Source organism: Hirundo rustica, chromosome 8 (assembly GCF_015227805.2).
Source record: "Hirundo rustica isolate bHirRus1 chromosome 8, bHirRus1.pri.v3, whole genome shotgun sequence".
Lineage (NCBI taxonomy): Eukaryota > Metazoa > Chordata > Aves > Passeriformes > Hirundinidae > Hirundo > Hirundo rustica.
In genome coordinates this window covers 2,924,526-2,944,952 of record NC_053457.1, presented here as the reverse complement: position 1 = coordinate 2,944,952, position 20,427 = coordinate 2,924,526, and the positions used below count along the sequence as shown (strand labels likewise).

The window sequence follows — 20,427 nt, the reverse complement described above, 5'->3', positions numbered from 1 at the left end:
TGACAGGCTGTTTTATCCCTTTCTTCCACCAACGACTCCTCTAAACACCAGCGCTGCAAGATTTGCGACAACAAAACTGGAGTTGTTTGTCCTCAAGGTGGAAATAAAACTGTGGCAGGGCACAGGACCCCTTTTCCCTTGCTGTTCAAATACAAAGATCTTCAGGCAACTCTGTTCATAGGCCAAGAGTCAACACTTCACTCAGAGTCAGGAGCAACTTGCAGAACTGGAACTAGCAATGGGATGATTAAATAAAAAGCAGGATAAATCCCTAAGCCAAACAATGCTCTGGCTTTCCCATCCTTTTCTTGTAAAGCAGTTTAGAATCAGACAGAGCTCAGACCACACTAACATCAGTGAAATTACAATCGCTAAGGATCCGTTAACATGTCACAAGCAACAAAGCCAATGGCTTGACAAAACTATTTCTCTTTCTAAAGGACTCAAACGGCTCAGAAAAACATCCCAGCCTGCCCTTAATTTAAGCAAATATGCCTTTACTTGCGTTCCTAGTGATTTATTTTGGACTAGTCACAGGATATGGAGCTTACACACACAGATGCTGGTCCTTGGCCACTTTGGTACTGCCTGAAACTATGAATGTGGTAATTTACAGCTGTATGGGTTTGTTTTAAAAGGGCTGCCTTGAGAGAAAAATGAAAACAAACCAAGATTTTTGAAGTCTCCCAAGCTCTACACAAAAGGCCACACATACTTCATCCTACCAGTTTCCTGGAAAACACAGGTGTGGTATGTAATATTAACAGAAGAGAGTCTGTGTCTGTCTCCCTGGGAATCACAGAATGGGGTTTGGGTTGGAAAGGGCCTTAAAGAGCCTCTCATTCCAACCCCCTGCCATGGGCAGGGGCACCTTCCACAGCTTGCAGCAATCTCAGAACATCAGCTTCCAAGAAGGAGAAATGAGGCTAGGTACTCCATCAATTAAATCAAACGCTACCAAAATGGAAGACAACTCTCTCCTTATTAGCATCCAATAATTCACTGACAGTCACAGTACAACACAGATGGGAACAGGCTAAAGAACTACAAACATCCACAGTACTGGTGGGAAGAAGTCACTTTATTATTTATGGAATGGTTTGGGTTGGAAGGGATCAGCTCAGATAGGGGTTCAGAGGTTTCTAGTCCACAGTGGGACAGAACACAGCTCCGTTACATGGGTCTGATGTAATAAAATACACAAGTACTCAGTGAAGAGCAGTATAAATTCCGCCTTTTCACATAAAAAATGGAGTTTTACACAGTTCCTGTTCTGAAAAGGCCCTGAGTCTCAATTTGCCAATATATATTTGTGAGTCTTACAGCAAAACACCATCTTTATGACCTCCACTGAACCAAACTTTCAGAGACAGATCCAAACCTGCATCCTTCACAAGCATAGAGAAATTCTTTTACCGGACCAGCCCAGCAGCCGGATCTCTCTTGGAGCATGAAGTCCATGCTGGCACCCATCCTGAGTCCTTTCATGAAAGTTTAATCAGCATTGGCACACCATTCAGGAGCTGTGGGTGTGGCTGAAAAATGCAGTTGCCAGCTACACCGGCAGCACTGACATGGAAAGCCCTTGTGCAGACAGGACACACATTTTAAGTAGCTCTGAGGGAATCTCTGGAAAAGGGGACAAAAAAGCAATAGGAAATCAATTGCTTATCTCCACAACTAAGCTATTCCATAGGAAGCATGCTGGAGAATAGCTGTATCAGGAAAGATTTGCTCCTTTAATGCTTGACTGACAGCCAGCAGACCAGGGAGGGATAGATGAAATTGAAAAATCAAATATTTTCAGCACATCCCACGCATTCCTTCAATCTATCAGGCTGTCAAGGCAGTTGCTCCAGTGATACAGATGGAGGCTGAATAGTCGGCTTTTTCCTCCCTCTGGTATATTCAGGTAATTAACTCTGCTTCACAGTCAGATCACCACCCCAGCATCCAGGAAAATGAGCTCTGAGGAGAAAGGCAGAGTTTGTAGGCTACTTCTCAAGCAAGGTTTCAACAGCTATTCCTCACTTCCAGGCCACTGGCCAAACTACTCACTGAATTAACCACTGAAGGAGCAGCTCTCTACGTGCACATTCTCTGTGAATTTTGCCACCCTAGGCTGACATCCTTGGCTTCCAACAACTGCAACTTCAACATTCAGCCCACATAAAAACAGTCTTTCAGTGCAGATGTCAGAGTACAGCCAAAGAAAAAAAAAGCCCATAGCTCCAGAAATATCCACCTTGCTGGACTTCCCTCAGCAAGTGAAGACTCTCTCCTCCTGTTTGATGAGGCTGACTTTCCAATGGAATTCCTGGTGCTGCAATTTCTGCATAAAAGGGAAATGAAAATACAAAATTTCCCTTCACTGTTTGCCAAGACCAGCCACCAGCCTTCCCCCACGGAGTGTGCCTGCCCTGGATCCTGAACCCTACTACTGTTCTTCAACGATTCTGATCTCTTCAGGCTTTTTTCCCCTCCAGGGAACTGAATTTGAATCAAAGACTATTTCCCACCCACTAAGCAATACCTCCTTTGCATCTTTGGAGACAGCCAACAATCAAGTGTAAGATTAGATTCCTCATCCTCCCCAAAAACAATGAGCTACCAGAGGCCTGCAATGATAAATTCTCTCTTTGGGAATCATTCTTTAAGAGAGGCAAACACATGCAACCATAGGATATACATGCAGGAAGGATGCTGGGACTCACACTGGGCATTGGCACAACACTCCAAGTTGCAGGTCTTCCAATGGATCACAACCCCTTCACTTGAAAGTATTTTTCTTCTTTGAATGACAGAGGCAGAACAGCATGAAAAAATCCCAAAGCTCTGTGCCAGGGATAACAGTACTCAGTTATTCTAATCCTGAAGGCAGTAGCAAAGTACTCAGCTAACAGTTGCTGCTCAGTCTCAGAACGAAATGTAAGACATCTAACAACGAGTTGGGCACTCAGGAGTCAGCAAAGATGCCTGACACACGTGTTCTTCCATTGACTAAGAGTTGCCATTCTCCCTGTATGTAAACATCTGGAGTCATCCCAGTGAGGTTTTTTTAAAAGCCACTTAAGACTTCAGGGCTTTCATGCTGTAACGCAAAAGGAAGTTTGGACATGACATTCATAAAAACAGGCAACCTCCAGGGATTAGGAGAACTTTCAGCAAGGAGCTCCGTCTCGTCCTCAGCTCAACCATATTCAGCAACTAGTTACCTGAAACTTTAATAACAAATTCACCAGAAAGGATGAAGAGCCACTACCAAATTTTTCAGGGTGTTACCACACTCACAGGGCTCTTTACTACTTTGCTTCCCTCCTCATGTCTTACATAATCAACATCGGCATAAATTGGCACAATAAATTTGTGGCAAGAACTTCACAAAGGCAGTCACCCTAATGACACATGCTGCGGTGTCCTGACATTACCCCAATATCCTTTTGAGATATAAGTCTGGTATTTCTTAATCCAGGAGATGCTGCTTTCATTTCCAATCAGAGCTCATCACAGCGGGCTATAGGGTTGTGCCTTCAGGAGCTGATGCTTTCCTTCCCAGTGTTCATGGAAAAAAACCCCACTATTCATCCAAAAGCCACCAGAGAGAACACAGTGTTCTTTCAAGATGTCACTCCCAGACCAATGTGTCTTGGAGTCTTAGGAAAAAAACCCCAGCACAGCAATCCCAAAGACAGTCTCTTGAGTGTGTCATCTCTCACAAACAATTAAAAAAACCCATAGAATAACAAGATAGTTTGGGTTGGAAGGGACCTTAAAGATCAGCTCATTCCATCCCCCCAACATTTAAACACATGAGAGCACTAAAAATAAATTCACATACCTGCATTTTGTGTATTTTCTCCCATACATTAGGTTAAGTTGTACCTGACACATATATAGCCATTAAAGCAGGTTTCTCCCTCTTGACTATGATTTATGTGGTTTCCTTTGTTTTACTACAAGAGAGATTTTTAAAGACTCTGTTTCAGCTGCCATAAGATATTTCCAGCAATTCTCCCATTAAAAATGTATTCTGAGCAAATTACTCTAAAGCCCCCAGGACACTGGTGCAAAAAAATCAGTGCATTCTTAAACAGAGTTACAGAATCCCAAAACAGCTGGATTTGGAAGGAATCTCAAAGCGCCTCCAGTTCCACCCCCTGCCATGGGCAGGGACAACTCCCACCATCCCAGGCTGCTCCAATCCCCAGTGTCCAGCCTGCCCTTGTACACTTCCAGGGACCATGGGGCAGCCACAGCTTCTCTGGGCACCCTGTGCCAGGGCCTCCCCATCCTCACCGAGAACAATTTCTTCCCAATATCTAAATTAATCCTGTCCTCTGGCAGTGGGAAGCAACTCCCCCTTGTCCTGTCACTCCAGACCCTTATCCCAAGTCCCTCTCCTGCTCTCCTGGAGTCCCTTTAGGCACTGGAAAGGGCTCCAAGTTCTCCATCTCAATCCTTCTCTTCTGCAGGTGAACATCCCCAGCTCTCCCAGCCTGGCTCAAGCCCTGGGAGCAGCTCCATGGCCTCCTCTGGACTCCCTCCAACAAGGTCCATGTCTGTCTTAGGTTGAGGACCCAGAGCTAGAGGCAGCAATTTCCTGAGCAGCACAAGTATCTTGCCCTTATTCTTACCACTAATTTATTCACAGAACGGTAAGAAACTGATCATTAACTAAGTATTTTCAGTCTGTCAGGAAGAGCACTGGTAAGACTCTGCTTACAGAGGTCCCTCTGTGCCGCCAAAGGTACCTTTGCTCCCTTATTTCACTCAGTGTTAGATTGATTAACAAGCTTCAGCACCAAAATGCCAATGTAAGTGCTTTCAGATGCCCACAGATTCAGCCAGGAAGGGTTGTGACATGAAAAACAGATCTGCAGCCATTTCCTAACATTCCAAATGGGTATCAGGAACTAGAGAGTACAAGCTTTACACCAGGACCAGTAACAAAATATTTTTTACACACATTAAGCTAGCCACAAACTGTGAGGTTTAGTACTTCTCATATATTAGGGCCTTATTTAGAGTAGCCAATGACTGTGCCAAGATTAATTTCAATTAATTGAGTTCATTATGGCAGTGCCCAGATACTTAATTGCTTCTCTTGCCAGCTGGAAATCCTTAGAGTTTAAGTTATTGCTGAGAAAGAGTAAACTTCATTAGTCTTCTAAGCTCAGCTATTTGCACTGCTCAAGTATTCCTCCCCACTGAGGAAAACTGAGCAGCATGAGCTACTCCTGTTGTATAATAATTTAGGGGAGATAGATACATTCCCCAAAAACAGGCACCAGGATTTCCTGGAGAGCAGGGAAGGAAACAAGACTTACCTATAATGGACCAAAGATCCCACCTCTCATCTTAGGAAGCCACAATTCAGTCTATCTTGCATCATACAACCATAGGATTTTTCCATATATATGTTTTCACTCCTTGATTTCTTCTCTACCTTTGTGTGAGCTTTCTTACCCCCGCAGCATTGGCTTCTTCTGCTGTTCACAGCACATCCTGCAGAATTCACCTGAAACACACTGGTTTCAGACTGTACCTGACAGTCTCCACTTGAGAATTCCTGTCTTTCTTCACACCATCACCATCTTCTACTTCTAGCCCAAGAAACTTAAAATTTCCAACTGCTTCTTGATCTGGCCTGTAACATCTTTAATGCCTTAACTGCAAATAAATGTTTACATATTTATATCTTAGAACTAATTAGTTATACTTACTGCTACCTCCTGTACTGACTCAGGACACACCTACCTGAGTAACTGAGGTTGTCATTACAAACATTCTGTACTCAACCTACTCTTAAACTCGGCTGATCATCTAATTTCGATTTTCAGAAAGACAAAGGAAATTTACACTTCATCCCTTACTTCTTTAAACAAGGCTAAAATCCCCACTTGAAAGCCCATTTGAAACTTCCACAGATGTCAGTATGAAGAATTTTCTACAGCAAACATCAGTTTTGTTCCTTGTTTTATTCAGCAGTTTTATGCCAAGTAATTAAATTAATATCGTAAGCTTGGGTGCACTTTCATTTTAAGTTGCTGATGCTGAGAATTTATTTTGTGGTTCAGATAGGAAAGGAATACTTCAAAGTCTGTACAATTCTATTTGGTGATTTATAAATTTATAAAATATGAAGGAGACAGAGCAAGGAAAGGCAAAACAAGTAATAACAGCAAGTCAGCCTCCCCAGATTGATGAGAGCTGTGTCTCTCTAACTGATTTCTATCAGTGCCCTCAGCTGAGGAAGGTGCCCAAGGGCCTCCAAGGAACAGCAAAGTACTCCAGGAGCCAAAAATCCCCCCCTGACCCAGCACTCCACATAGCACAAGCACCATCCTCCTGATAAAAGCAACACCAGCACCTGAAAATTTAGATGGTTTTAAAAGCAGAGGAACCTGCTGCAGAAGGGAGATATTAACTCCATGTCTCTGGGACAGCTGTACATAGGACATGATGTCCTACTGACCTTCTGATCATGTTAGGGATAAGGTTTGAAGTGGAAAAACCCCACTTGCTTCCCTGCTGGAAAAGGGGCATTATCCTGGCCATTTCCTCAGAGGCACTGACTGCATCAGTGCGGACCATTAGCAAAATGCAACTCAAGACGACACTGTGCTAGATCACAGTGTTCTTCCTCCACTCAGCAACTCTTAGCAGAGAGCCAGGTTTGGCAGCTCTAGGGAACAGCCAGAACAATTCCCATCACCTTTCTCCCACTGCACTAAAACTAGAGCCTTCTAGCCACAGGTGAGCAGAAAGCCAGCAACAAATCACTTGGGTATTAGAATGAAAAGAACGCAGGCTTTCAGCAAATACTTCATTTTTAGACTCTAATTGCAGTTATGTGCTTGAGTGACACTGCTGGTGCCATGGTGTTCCCACATAATGGAAGCTAAGAGAGTCCCTGTTTTACTTCAGACATGGCCCAGGGTTCAGTGAGTCACCTGAGGAAAGCCGAAACATCCCCTTTCACCCCAGTTACAGGAATGAGCTTTGAGCCTCAGAACCGATGAGGTGTCCTAAGACTCTGACCCTTAAAATCCACATAAACCCTGTGTGCTGCTACTTTCCCACCAAAAGACTGACCCCCTCTGCTCCTCTGCTGCATGTTAAACATGAAGCAGCCAGCAGACCACACACAAAAAAACAGATGAGCAAACCCTGCTCAAATGTGCTGTTCCAATTAGAAGGTGTGAAAACGAAGGTTTCTCCCTTCACAACACCACAAACCATCAGGCAGGGAGGAAACCAGGCAGGAAACCACATCAAAGAGCCCCTGTGAGACAACACCTCAGCCCAGATCTCTGTCGCATCCCTGAGCACTCCCAGCAGCAAAGCAGCTCTTCAGGGAATCACCCACAGCCGTTCCTCCCGTGCAGCAGGACAAGCAGGAGCGCCGCAGGTACTTACCAAGGGCAAAAAATAAATTAGATATCCATATATTACCTCTGCCAAAGGAATCGGGCACTTGCTGTAGCTGCAGTGGTCCCGAGGAAAGCTGCCACCACGAGCCTACGCCGGGTGCCAGGGTGCTGGGCTGTCCCATGGTAGCGCCGCGACACCGCCGCCAGCCCCGCGGCCATGGGCAGGAACCGCAGCCGGAACATCCTGCTAAATGAGAACGCCGCTTTAGGAAAACAACAGAGAGTTTCCAAGTGTTGCCTGTCCTAAACCAGGAAAAGTTTCACAGAATAACTCATGGGTGTTTATTATCTGTTCAGAAAGAAGCACATAATCTGCCTCAAAAACAGATGAAATACCTGTGAGTGTTAGCTACTGGCACATACCTGGCTGTCACATCCAACTGCTTATCAATGTTATTCCAACTCCTCAGCCTTTCCCCAAAACCCTCATCAAGAGGGAATCTCATCTTCCCACAGAGGCTGTGGACTCCACATCCCTGCAAATGTTCAAGGCCAGACTGGATGAGTCTTGGAGCAACCTGGTTTAGCAAAGGTGTCCCTGCCCTGCAAGGCAACTGGATAATCTTTAAGGTCCCTACCAATCCAAACCATTCCATGGTTCCATTAAATATTTGCAGCCCATCTCACAATTTCCAAGGCATGGAAGATGACAGATAGACCTGATAAGCAACTACAGCACGTAAGAGGCATTTGGCCAGAAGCAAAGTCACTGCTAGATTTTAAAAGGCAAATTTAGGCAAATAACAAGCAAACATATCAAACAAAACCCAACCTAAGGCATTTAAATTTTCCAAAGAAAACCCTACTGTTTTAAAATCCCCTTTTTTTAGCTACCCTGGAGCAAAACATTTACATTCAACTGTAAGTACAGGGCAAGTTTCAAAGTGTCAAAACTTATAAAATACAATCCATACCCCATTACATGTGCAATGAAACAGAGACAAATGGGAAAGCAGAGCTACAAATCCAAACATAATTACAAGAGAGAAAAAGGAACTACAGAAACAACACCTCATCACACACCAGCTGCAGGAAGCAAAGCCATTTTGGTGGCTCACAGGATTGAAGGCGAAGGGTAAGTGCTGCCTTTGAGAAGAAAATTTGCTGCATGTTCTTGTGAAATAAAGGTTTTATTTCGGAAACAAATGCAATTTTTTCAATCATAAGGTCAGCCTTAAAACTGGTAAAGGAATTCCCTAAAAAACACAGAGCAGAGAAGCAGCAGCCTAACTTTTCCTTTTATTCCCCATTCTTGCCATTCTACTCACATATTCCCTGGCAGTGAATAACCAGAGAAACAAAAATAAACCCACATCTATAGTTTTCTATTTGCTTCTGCAATACAGGATGCCACCACATCATTCTGCTAAGCCATTAACTTCCAGAAACAAGGATCCTGGGACCTGTCTGTGCAAACAACCTCTCATGTGTGTGGTGTGTTAGGCCATTCCCACTCAAAGAGCTGGATGTCTCAGTGCCATTTGCTGCAGGTCACGATTCCACAAGAGTGATGCAGAACAGAGGAAGGGGGAGGGAAGACACATCAAATATTCAGCAGATAACTTTGAGGGTTGGAGCTCAGTTATCTTTTAAGGCAAGAGGTGGTGGAGAAGCCCCTGAAGACTTAATCGAGACAATCAAATAATGAAAAATCGTTGACAAATCCCTTATCAGTGGGGTTTTTTTCCTATCAGATTAAGACTTTTGCCCAGTCCTGGGACAATGGAGGTGGGATGGAGCAGGAGAGATGGTGGAGGTGGCAAAGCCACAGGTTGCCTGTCCATCCCCACCCTGGTTTATGGGTAGACAACACAAATTTCAGTGCTCACAGTGAATCCATCCAAAGAGGATCCATTTGATATTCATCTGTGCTCCTATTAAAATTGGCATTATGGCTTTGTTTATTCCTTTTCAAATAAACAGGTTTAAAATTCAAGTGTTAATGGAATGCAGCCAGCTAATGGCACTGATTCTCCAATCCTCTCCAGCTCTGAACAACGAGATGGTTATGAAAAACAACACTGATTTCAAATTTAAAATTATTTCCACTCTATGCAAACTTGATGTTCCCATTTTGTCTCCAGGGACGAATTTCTGTTCCATACGCAGAGGAAAATCTGCATGTTTTACTTTCCCCAAGAAGCTATCCTTGCCCTTTCTAGGGATCCCCATCCTAATTACAGCTTTATATTCCTAACATGTATTGGGTAAGAGAAGTACTGCCAGTACCATTTAATCATCCAAAATGAATTTAAACCCTACAACGTTTACTTGGGAGCTTGAAGAGATTTTTTATAACATTTCTGACTGTCGGCTTTAGTACTGCAGAAATGTTTACTCTGCCTGAGCCTTAAGAAACACTAAATTATCCACTTTGTCCAAGCAATCTTCATCCTTGATTCTGCTGGGCTGCTTACCCAGAGCGTTCACTCGGTAGTAACTGCCTGGGAGAGCTGAAAGCAGCCAGTTCTCACAATAGTCCCAAAATAAAGAGCATTCTTATCTCAGAGCAATTTAAAAAAATCCTTCGGAAGCTGAATTTTCCATCTGCAATTTCTACAATTTCTCGCAATTTTCTTTTTTAAAATCAAAAGTGCCATGATATTTGGTATATTTGGTTAAAAATACCAGGCACTGAAGTTAAGATCACTTGAGAAAGCTGATGCTCACTTTTAGAAAGATTAAGCGTCTTGCCCTGTGCAGCAACAAAAAGCCCAACACCACAGTTTGCAGTAAGACAAGGAATAAAACTGAGATCAAGTATAAAACTCCATCAACTGATGTGATTACAGCTTACAATAAGAAACAATCCCAATTCCTGAATGATTTACTATAATAATAAAAAAAAATTATAGGATTCAACAAAGCAGCCCAGAGGGGAAAAAAAAAAACAACCCACCAACACTTAAATTTTTGTTTACTTATTTTCGTTTTGGAGTTATGATGTTCTAGCACTACAACTACAAGGAATCTGTAGACTGTATTTATGTTTCCAAGAGATAAGCCAACCTTACCTTAAATTCTTGCTCAGAACAGCTCTATAGTTACTTTCAGAGGTTGAATTAATCTCCATGGACAAATGAAATAACTGGGACTTTTTTCCAGAACAAGATGACCCATCTACTTTTATTTATGCCATAATTCATAGGGGTTTTTTTAAGAGTAGTCAATGGAGAGACTCAAACCTACATGGAAAACACCACTCCCAACCCAGGACTAAACAGGCTCCATCCAAACTGAGACCATCGAGGTTATGCGAAAAGAAATGCAACATTATTTCAACAGTGACCATCAGTTCTGGCTTGATGAGGGTGTTTGCTTTCCCCAAAAAATGACCCTCCGTCTGTTAATCTGTTCTCCAAAGAAATTGAAACAAGCTGTCCACCTCAGCCCCCACCTTTTCAAAGCCCTGGATTTTTTCAGTGCAAATAAGAATTGGAAGATCACAGCTCTAGCACCCCTTTACATATACGAAAAGGAGAAAACAAAAAGACTTGCTCCTGGCTTTTGCAGCCCCCTTATTAGCTCATGATTCCAAGACTGAAAACACTAAGTAGCTCAGCCTGGGGAAAAGGGACTTCCCACACTTGGTACCCCTCAGCACTGAACCATCTGCAGACCTTTTGAGGATCCAGAGCAGATAAACCACTCGAAGCAGCATTTTGATGTCAAAACCGGCCTTGGCAGCACAAGCATGTGAGAGGGAGAACAGTAATTCAATAAGCCAGTGACTGCTTAATTTTTCATCAGAGAAGGCACTTACTTGAAAAATTTTACTAGGACATGGTAAGCCCATGAATTAGTGCAGAATGTCAATTGTAAATTTAAATATATCACTAAGCATGAAGATCTTCTGGGGAAAAAAAAAGTACTTAGAAGGCACTATTTAGGCATAAAAACTACAGAGACTGGCTGAGATGGAGTCACTAAGAACTCAGAGATTTCTAGAGCTGTGTGTTTATTAAAAAGCCAAGTTTGATGTTGCCAGAGCACATCAAGACATCCTGACCCAACGGATGCTGTAAGAAAATTCCTCACCTGTTCCCATCTCAGCCTCTAACTGTCAGTTATCCCTCAGCCCTGCTCATTGAAGCCAGATCCAACAGCCGAAGGGTGAAGGTAACAGCTCCCAGCTCTTGTGTCTCCATCTTCTCAAAAGGATTGGGAAGAGAGGAAGGAAAAATTAAAATGAGGGAAAAAGCACAACAAATCCAATGGAATGGAGAAGTCAATATGCAAGGGAAAGAGTGAAGCAATCAGGAGAGAAGTTTCACCATTAATACAGAGATTCATAAACCAGGGGGAAAGAAAACTTCATAGCTTCAATCTGCCTCAACCAAAATCAGTTATGATTTTTCCTTCCCAAAGAAGCTGTGGCTGCCCCTGTATCCCTGGAAATGTCCAAGGCCAGGTTGGAGGGGGTTTGGAGTACTCTGGGACAGTGGAAAGTGTCCCTGCCCACAGCATGGGGTGGCTCTGGATGGGCTTTAAGTTCCTTTCCAACGTGAACCATTCTAATATTCCATGAAGTCTGTATAAAAATAACTCCCAAAAGGGCATCAGGAATGCATTCCAGCTAATGAAGCATCTGGATCCACCCAACAGCTCCTGCTCTTTTCCCCTCCAAATTTTCAGCTTACTGAGTGCAATTTGAGATAAAGGATTTCACACTTTACTGACATTATTAGCCTACCAAGACACATAAATCAGTTTTGGGAAAATGAAATCTAGCAGCAAAAGTAATTTCTACTCAGGTAGGAGATAGGGGCAATATTTGATCTCATTAATTTTGCTGGAGGAAAACCACGTTTTCTTTTGGAGCACAATTCAAATTGATGTAGAGTCTACCAAGTATCAATCAATATAGAAACCTAAGCCATAGCCTGGCAATTTCTTTTTAACTGTCATTGCAGTAAAGTTTCAGCACTTCTTAAAATCCTCAGCCCTGGCAATCTCCAACTCCAGTTCTGTAACTACACCCAGCCACGGCTCAGCCTCCCCTCAGGGATGATCAGCGACATCCCTCCCCTCATGAGCTGCTTTATTCTGCCAAATATTTGTACTGATTTTCAGGGCTAGGGAGAGACGAAGATGCATTGCAAACACACAAGCTTTTAGATTTAGCTTTAATAAAGCACTTCTAGAAATTGCAGCTGGATTATTTATAGGGATGTAGGACAGTAGCTGGCTTGGGCTTCCCTTGAAAGGGAGACAGGAGTGTTTACATCCTGGGGAAAGACTTTGGTGTCACTGAACTGGCGGAAGAAACTTGGCAAACTCAATAGCAACCCTAAGTTTAACCTGTGAACTGAGTCGCCAGAGGATCTGAGAGTGGATGGATACAGGCACCATGAAGCACAGCTTTGGAGACACAAACGAAAAATGAGTGTACCCAGAGTAAACTGGTCCCATCTGTTCCAGCAGCACTGAAAATAGCACCTCCAGCAAGGATACAACACTTCCTTGCTACTTTAGACTGTCAGACTCCACCAATGCACTGTAGGTTTCCAAGAGGCAGTTATAAACTCCCACAGAAACAAATACCAAATGCTGCTTTTTTCTTGGTTAAAGCTTTTCCTTCCCTTCCTCCACTCAAAATTCAGCACATTCCTTGAGCTTTTCTACCTAGAAAAGATTACAGTAAACCCCAGCCATGAAAAACTCCCTAGAAATACCTCCATAGATGTCAGAGGTAACTTAGAAGAGCTGTAAAAGCACCAACCAATAAACTTCTCACCTCTTATTAAGGATAACAATCCTGATTCACAAGCTACCCCTACCCTAATCAGTAGGGTGAAATTTTCTTTTTCCAGCCGTTATTATCAAATAATCAGGCTGCCTTTGCAAACCAGCCACATGACCATGTGCACCAGAGTACAGGTATTTCCACACTGATTTGAGGAGCAAAGGATCATCCGAAAACTGTTGGCATAGGAGTAGAAAACATAACACATCCACCATTTGCTATAAAAAGTTACAGCCAGCAGGACTGCATCTCCTCAATGGCCTGACTCATTTAACCTGCCTTGCACAATCTGTGTCCATAGGGTGAGATGTCCCTGAGAATTCCTAACTTTTCCACAGAATGGAGAGACTGTCCTTGAAGCTCCAGCCAAGTCACCCACCTGCATGTAGCCCACAACAAATAAAAAAGTATTTCAGAGTAGTCAAATTTATTAAATGTTTATGGCTCATTTGGCTCCAAGAAAACCAGTGTTAACTCCTAATGAATAAACATGAAAAAATAATTCTGGAAGAGAGAAATTCAGAACAAAGCAAGAGCTTCTCTAGGCTGACAAGGTGACAGTTTGGCAGGCTTGAGTTATCTGCAGAAACAATTCCAGCTCCAGAAAGAGACAAAGTTTTTTTTGAAGGGAGACAGGCAGTGGATTGTCTCTAATTTGATATAGTGAAGTCTGAACTCCTCTGTGACAAGGAGGAAAAAGATTTGAGAACCCCCCAAGAACCTGAATATCCCAGTGTGGTAATTTCCCCTTGGCTGAATTGCCTTTTAAACAGAAACATCACCTACAGCCACATCCTCCTTAAGAAAACACTTCTTCCTGGCCAAAGAGTTGTGCTTTGGTGGATTTCTTTTCTATACATAGAAATTTTAAATTAAGAACTTACTGAAACAAACAAAAAAATTCATGTGTTTCATTTACCAGATGGAGATTGTTTGGGAAATTGGGAGAAGAGTACATCATTGCTTTCCCCCCTAAAAAGGAAAAGCAGGTCTGAATCACTGCAGTTGCTTTTCCAGCAACACATTGTTGGATTAGGTTGAACTTCAGGGAAGAAAATGGATAAGCCAGGCTAGTGCCTTGTGCTTTTAGAACACAGCCTGAAGAGCTAGGTTTCAGCAGGAAAAAGCCACCTTGGCTCCATCCAAGGTGGGCAGGCAGGCAGCACACCTTAGGTACCTGTCTGTATCACAACTGATATTTTTGTGACAAAAAACCCACTGTGCTTCTAGCTCCTGAAGCAAAAATGCCAGAGGTGGGAAGTTTGTACCAAACAAATGAAAACACAGAAATTCAAGTGGTGGCACAAAACACAACTGGTCCAATACAGACAGTGGGGCTGGCTGGTCTGTGTCAGCACAGCAGCTTTGCCTGCATCGCAAACCGGCTATGAATTCTGGAGCCACACAGATTCCCAGGGCTCACGTTTCAAGCACAGGTCAGCTGCAACTTTGCTTGTCTCAAACCATGACCTTCTTTCTTGCTGTCTACATGAGGATCTCAGATTTCACTTCACAGAGCTAAAGTAAGAGAAACAACTAAGAATTTTAGCTTGAGAGACCTTGGAGACACGGAAAAAGAATTCCCCAACCCAAATCTCGTGTCAGTCTCGGCACAAAATTCTCAGTTACAACCATCAGTGCTTTGGTTCTTCCCACCTTGTCTTGCCCCACATCCACAGACAAGGAGCTCTTCACATGGTGGGACTACAATTAAAAGCTGCTCTCAAGAGAGGTTAAATCCAGAATGCATGGAAGCAAACTTCATAGCAGGTTTCTCTGGGGAAAACCAAGCCACTGTACTCACAGACAGGGCAGCAGACAAACATAACCCAGAATTTACTACCCAAGGACTTTTCAGGTAAGTCCACAGAAGCCACAGTAAAACAATTCATGATCTAACAGTCTAATTTTCCTCATTTGAAGTATAACTAAGAGGTGAGGCTGCCACAGTCTTTGGATGATGATGCCTGCTTAGGGAGACAAAGTGCCTCAGGCTCTACTAACTTTCTGCTGAGTCAGTGTATTTTTTACTTGAAGTGTCAAATGCATCACCCTAAAGATAAATATTCATCCTCAGCCTTGCAGTACTAACAAAAGAGCTGGAGAATGGTTTTGGACAGGGACATGGAGCAAAAGGACAAATGAGAATGGGTTCCCACTGCCAGAGGGCAGGGTTAGATGGGATATGGGGAAGGAATTGTTCCCTGGGAGGATGGGCAGGCCCTGGCACAGGGTGCCCAGAGCAGCTGTGGCTGCCCCTGGATCTCTGGAAGTGTCCAAGGCCAGGCTGGACAGAGCTTGGAGCAGCCGGGGATAGTGGAAGGTGTCCCTGCCCATGGCAGGGGTGGGACTGGATGATTTTTAATGGCCTTTCCACGATTCTGCGTTTAAGAGGAAGCCACACCATTTGCACACTTTTCTTAGAACAATTCAGTTAAAAACAAACAAACAAACAAAAAAATACATTATTCATCGCAAAGGTGTACAACACCCTAAGATCCTGGGTAACTGTTTCCTGCTAAATTTTCCCAAACAACATCATCCCTCCTGAAGTCACACCTACACCAAGACACTTTTTCACTGACACCCCTTCAACATCTCAACAGCAAAACACAGCACTTGGAATTAACATAATTAAGGTTATTTTTATTGTTGTACCCAAGCATTCTCAGCCCCACTGCACTCAACTGTGTTAAAATATTGGGCCCCAATATGTCAACTGGGAACTTGGGAAGAAAAAAACAAGTATTTCCATATCCCAGCTCACTTCAGGAAGTTACTGCAGCAATTGGAACAGCATGAAACTGTGTTTTTATAATAAACTTACTATGATTGCTACAGAATTTATTTTGCTCAAGAAAATAAAAATGGTTATTTTCACATTCCAGATCTAAACAGGCTGATGGCTCCCTCAACTATCACCTGAAAAATGTAACATTTCTGAGATGCTGCTTCAAAAAGCCCTGCCCAGACCTCAAATGATTTGCAAGTCTCGCAGCCTGAGGACAATGGGATCGTCTCTCCTCAAGCTCTGCCGTGAGCTTACACGGGAGGTGCAACAGGAACCTGCACTGAGAAGTGACACAGCTACCGGTGACACACAGGGCACTCCAGAAGGTCCCCAGCAAGCAGACAGTAATGAGGGAATCAAGGTACATCATTGTTTTTCCTCCAGGGCATGGGATTTCAGCTTCCTTGGTTCAGGACGCATTAGGGAATAACACAAAAGTTTCTGCAGGAATTGGGTCATTGGGAGAACAAGCCACTTCCACAAGGAAACAAAGAGGGGCTACATGAGCTTAAGATTCACTGCAAACACCTTCCACTATTCCAGGCTGCTTCAACCCCCATCCAGCCTGGCCTTGGACACTTCCAGGGATCCAACGACAGCCACAGCTTCTCTGGGCATCCTGTTCCAGGGCCTCTCCACCCTCACATGGAAGGATTCCTTCCCAATATCACATGTAATCCTGCCCTCTAACAGAGGGAAGCTATTAAATGCTCTGTTGCTCCAAATGGACAAATACACAGTTTAAGTATATTTTATTAGCTTTGGTTGTATTTTTGTTGGGGCTTTTTTTATACCTCCCTATATGTTCAAACATATTTTTAGTGAGCACTTGAGGTTTTTTCCACGTTGGGAGTTCTTTTACATTTTATGAAAGTGGCACAGCTGAGGTTGGGTTGACAGAAAGCTACAGGCCAACCAACTTCTTCCAGGACTCACTGTGCCCAAGCACTTCCACTAGGAAAGTCAGCACAACTTTGCACTCTGCAAAAAAACAAAACAAAACAAAACAAGACAAAACAAAAAAAACAAACAACAAAAAAAACACAACTCATTCTCCTACAGCTCTAAGAAAAGCCCTAGAAGAATGTTCCAGGACAAGAATAATTCCACACAGAGTATATTAAGGGTAACAATCAGCCAAATGATTAATTCAGCAGCTAAAGCATCTGAGAGCAGTGAATTGCACAGCCCAGCACTCAACAACACCATCTTCACTGGAAGTGTATTTGCTTCCAGTTTGCAGGTCAAGAGGTCACAGGGGAATATTTCTCAGCTAGGCTGCGTTCTAAAAATGAGAAAAAAACCATAATAAAGATCATAACTTTGTGCTGCACCCAGTTTCCCTCCTGGCAGTCATGCCCTGCAGTGCTCACACGTATCAACCTCAGGAAGTGCATCTCAGACTGAGCCAAAAAAAGCTATGAGAAGGAAAATGGTACACAGCTGAATAAAGGAATTAAAAGATAACCCAGGCCTTTAACTCAAGCCTGAACTGGCAATGAGGAGTCTAAAGGAGAAACCTCCAAAAATCCTGCCTGGTTGGATCTGCCCACCCCCCTAGACCACATAAAACAAGAGTCAGACTTACCATCTTTCTCAAGGAGCTCATTAAACTACAGGCAAGTACAGAACACATAAATCACGTTGTGATAAATATCAGGCATTTCTGTGCTCTGAGCAGTTTAACTCAAATTCACCCTAAAGGTTTTCCGACACTGCACATCAAACACAGCTGAGGCCGGTCAGCGGAGTTAAAGCTTTTTTAACGAACTACTATCAAGAGAAAGTGGTTTGACATGAGCTCTAACACACGGCGATAACTCACACAGCCCCGGAAGCGCCGCCGGCGATCCTACAGCCAGCAAGAAAACCAACCCAAACCTAATTCCTCGCACGGTGTGAGAGCTCCCCAAAACACTCCCTACAGGGTCCCTCGGCGCAGAACACCGGCGGGATCCCTCCTTCCTCTGAGCGCCGCGATGGAGCCCTACACCCCCGGATTTATTTCTAGGGGTGAAGGCACAGTGTTACTGCGGAACTCGGGGATGGAGAAGACAGAAGAACGCGGCACCCCGAGCCCTGTGTGTGCCAGAAAACCTGGTTTTCCCAGCGGCTCTGTCTCAACGCCAAGGCCTGGGACCCCTTAGCCCAAGTCCCGGGACCCAGGACCCCTCAGGCGCCTTGGAGTCCCCCAGCTCCGGGAGGCAGGACCTTCCTATTCCCGGGGCCTGCCACTCCCCCTAACCCCGAGACCCGCTTCCATTCCCGGGGTCCGGGAACCGTTCCTCAACCCCCAAGACTACCCTCGGACCTGTGGCCTAAGCGGACCTCATATTACGGGGCCTTGAACTTCCCCCAGCCTCGTGATCCTCCACACAGTTCCGGGTGCTGGGATCCAGTCAACCCAGGCTCCTATCAACCCCAAGGCCCGGAACACCGCAGCCACAGGGCTGCGGACTCCCAAGCCCCCTCTTCACCACCTCTCAGCCCCCTCAAAACCACGCTCACCTCAACTCCGCCGCCGCGCCCGCCGCCCCGCCCGCTTCCGGGAGCGGGGCCTGCGCGTAGGGGCGTGGTCTGTGCGGCCGTGGGCGTGGCGTAGTGGGCTTGGCCTCGGCGCCTGCGGGTCGCAGTGAGGGGAGTCGCTGCGGGTTTTGGAGGGGTTTGTGCGTGTGTAGGGCTTCAGAAACCTCTTTGTGTAGGTCGCGAGAGGCTTTTTTACAGCGTGTGGTGAATCATCTTACGGGTCCTCTGTGTAGGGGCTGTGGGGGTTCGGTATAGGGCCTGAAAGAGTGTGTGGAGGGCCTCAGGGGCTTAGACACGTATAACAGAAGGCCCGTATATAGGGTCTCAGGGGTACATGCACATGCGCATATACATATGCATATACATATACATTCTGTAAGGTCTCTATATAAGGTCTGAGGGGCCCACCTATCTATAGATAGATAGTCTGAAAGGTTTGTATATAGGGTCTGAGAGGCCCAGCTAGACAGATTGACGGTCTGAAAGACTTGTGTATAGGTTTTGAGGGGCCCATGTGTGTATATATATATATGTGTGTGTGTGTGTGTGTGTATATATGTTCTGAGATGTCTGTTCATAGTGTCTCAGGGGCCCAGATAGATAGACAGAGCCTCTGAAAGGCCTGTAGATAGGATCTTAGGAGCCTATATACATATATTCTGAAAGGTCTGTATATAGAGTCTCTGGGGCCTATCTATATATGGTGAATGCATATGTATATATATGTGGAGATAGATAGATAGATAGCTATGCTCTGAAAAGCCTGTATATAGGGCCTCAGGGGCCCATATCTACAGGACCTGAATTGTGAAAAGTGCATATTATATGGCTCTACGCAAGATATTTACTATATGTATTATGTTGTATTGATCGGTAATGTTGTATAAATATTTTGATAGTATGGTAAATGTAGTTTTGTAGCTAAAATGTAGTTTTTATATACCAGCCACAAGAAAACGTAAATCTTCCAGAGAAAAAGAATTTAGTACTTCCTTATCAGAAGAGACCAACTTCTCCTGCCTTGCTCAGCCCTGAATACTCCATAGAGATTAAAGGAAAAAAATGAAACTAACCAGAGACAATTCTTTGTTTGAATGGAATTTATGCATCATGTATGAAATGTATGAATATTCAACAGGCTATTGCTTTTAAGAGATAATCCTTTGTTAACGGGGGTCCTTGTTCGGAGCTTTTTTTGCTCGGGGAGGCACCCAGACGTCTGTAACTTTGTTTTTATTGTCTTCGTATTGTCCTAACCCTAATTGTTCAATTTTTTTACTCTAATTATATTTTTATAACCATTTTATTTACTATTAAACTTTCAAAATTTTAGAAACAAGTGATTGGCATTTTTCACATGAATGACCTGTCTAAAGGATCTGAGGGGCTTATGTACAGGTCCTGAAAGTCTTGTATGCACTGTACAAGGAGTGTCTCTACAGGTCCTGGAGAGCAGGGCTGAAGGGCTTGTTTATAGGGCCTGAAAGAGTGGTATATGGAGTCTTAGGGGCTTTTATATAGCTATAGAATCATAGAATGTTAAGGCGTTGAAAGGGATCTTAAAGATCATCTTGTTCTTATGTGGACAGGGCCACCTTCCACTATCCCAGGCTGCTCCAAGCCCTGTCCAGCGTGGCCTTGGATACTTTTAGGGACTCAGGGGCAGCCACAGCTTCTCTGGGCACCCTGTGCCAGGGCCTCCGTACCATTAGAGGGAGGAATTCTTTCCTTCTCCAGAGTCTTGGGTAGGTGTGGCAGCAGCCATGCCCAGTGGCCTAGGAATGGGATGGCAGCGGGAAGGGGAAGTGAGAAGGGCACGTCTGGGTCATGTGCACCTCGGCATCTAGATCAGAGGGAGGATTCACTGCTGACGATGCTAATTTTAGGTATTTTAATTTTAGTTGTGTCCAGATGCCTCGTAGGCTGGCTCT

The 20,427-nt window shown here is 44.1% G+C and overlaps 1 protein-coding gene across 10 annotated transcripts in view; it reads right to left on the bottom strand.

Annotated features, from left to right (window-relative positions):
- Positions 1–18,528, bottom strand: part of MICU1 (mitochondrial calcium uptake 1) — an 85,375-nt gene extending 66,847 nt beyond the window's left edge. For 3 of the 10 annotated variants that reach the window (XM_040071522.1, XM_040071520.1, XM_040071525.1), the window contains exons 1-2: positions 7,797–7,894; positions 7,456–7,620 (exon numbers count right to left, since the gene is read on the bottom strand). In XM_040071522.1, coding sequence (XP_039927456.1) covers positions 7,456–7,620; positions 7,797–7,879 — 248 coding nt within the window. In that variant the 5' untranslated portion in view covers positions 7,880–7,894. Of the gene's footprint in view, positions 1–7,455; positions 7,621–7,796; positions 7,895–11,471; positions 11,582–18,298; positions 18,436–18,478 lie in introns of those variants that run through there. The other 7 variants (XM_040071530.1, XM_040071528.1, XM_040071526.2 and 4 more) reach the window with 7 other exon arrangements.
- Between the last annotated feature and the right edge of the window lie 1,899 nt (positions 18,529–20,427).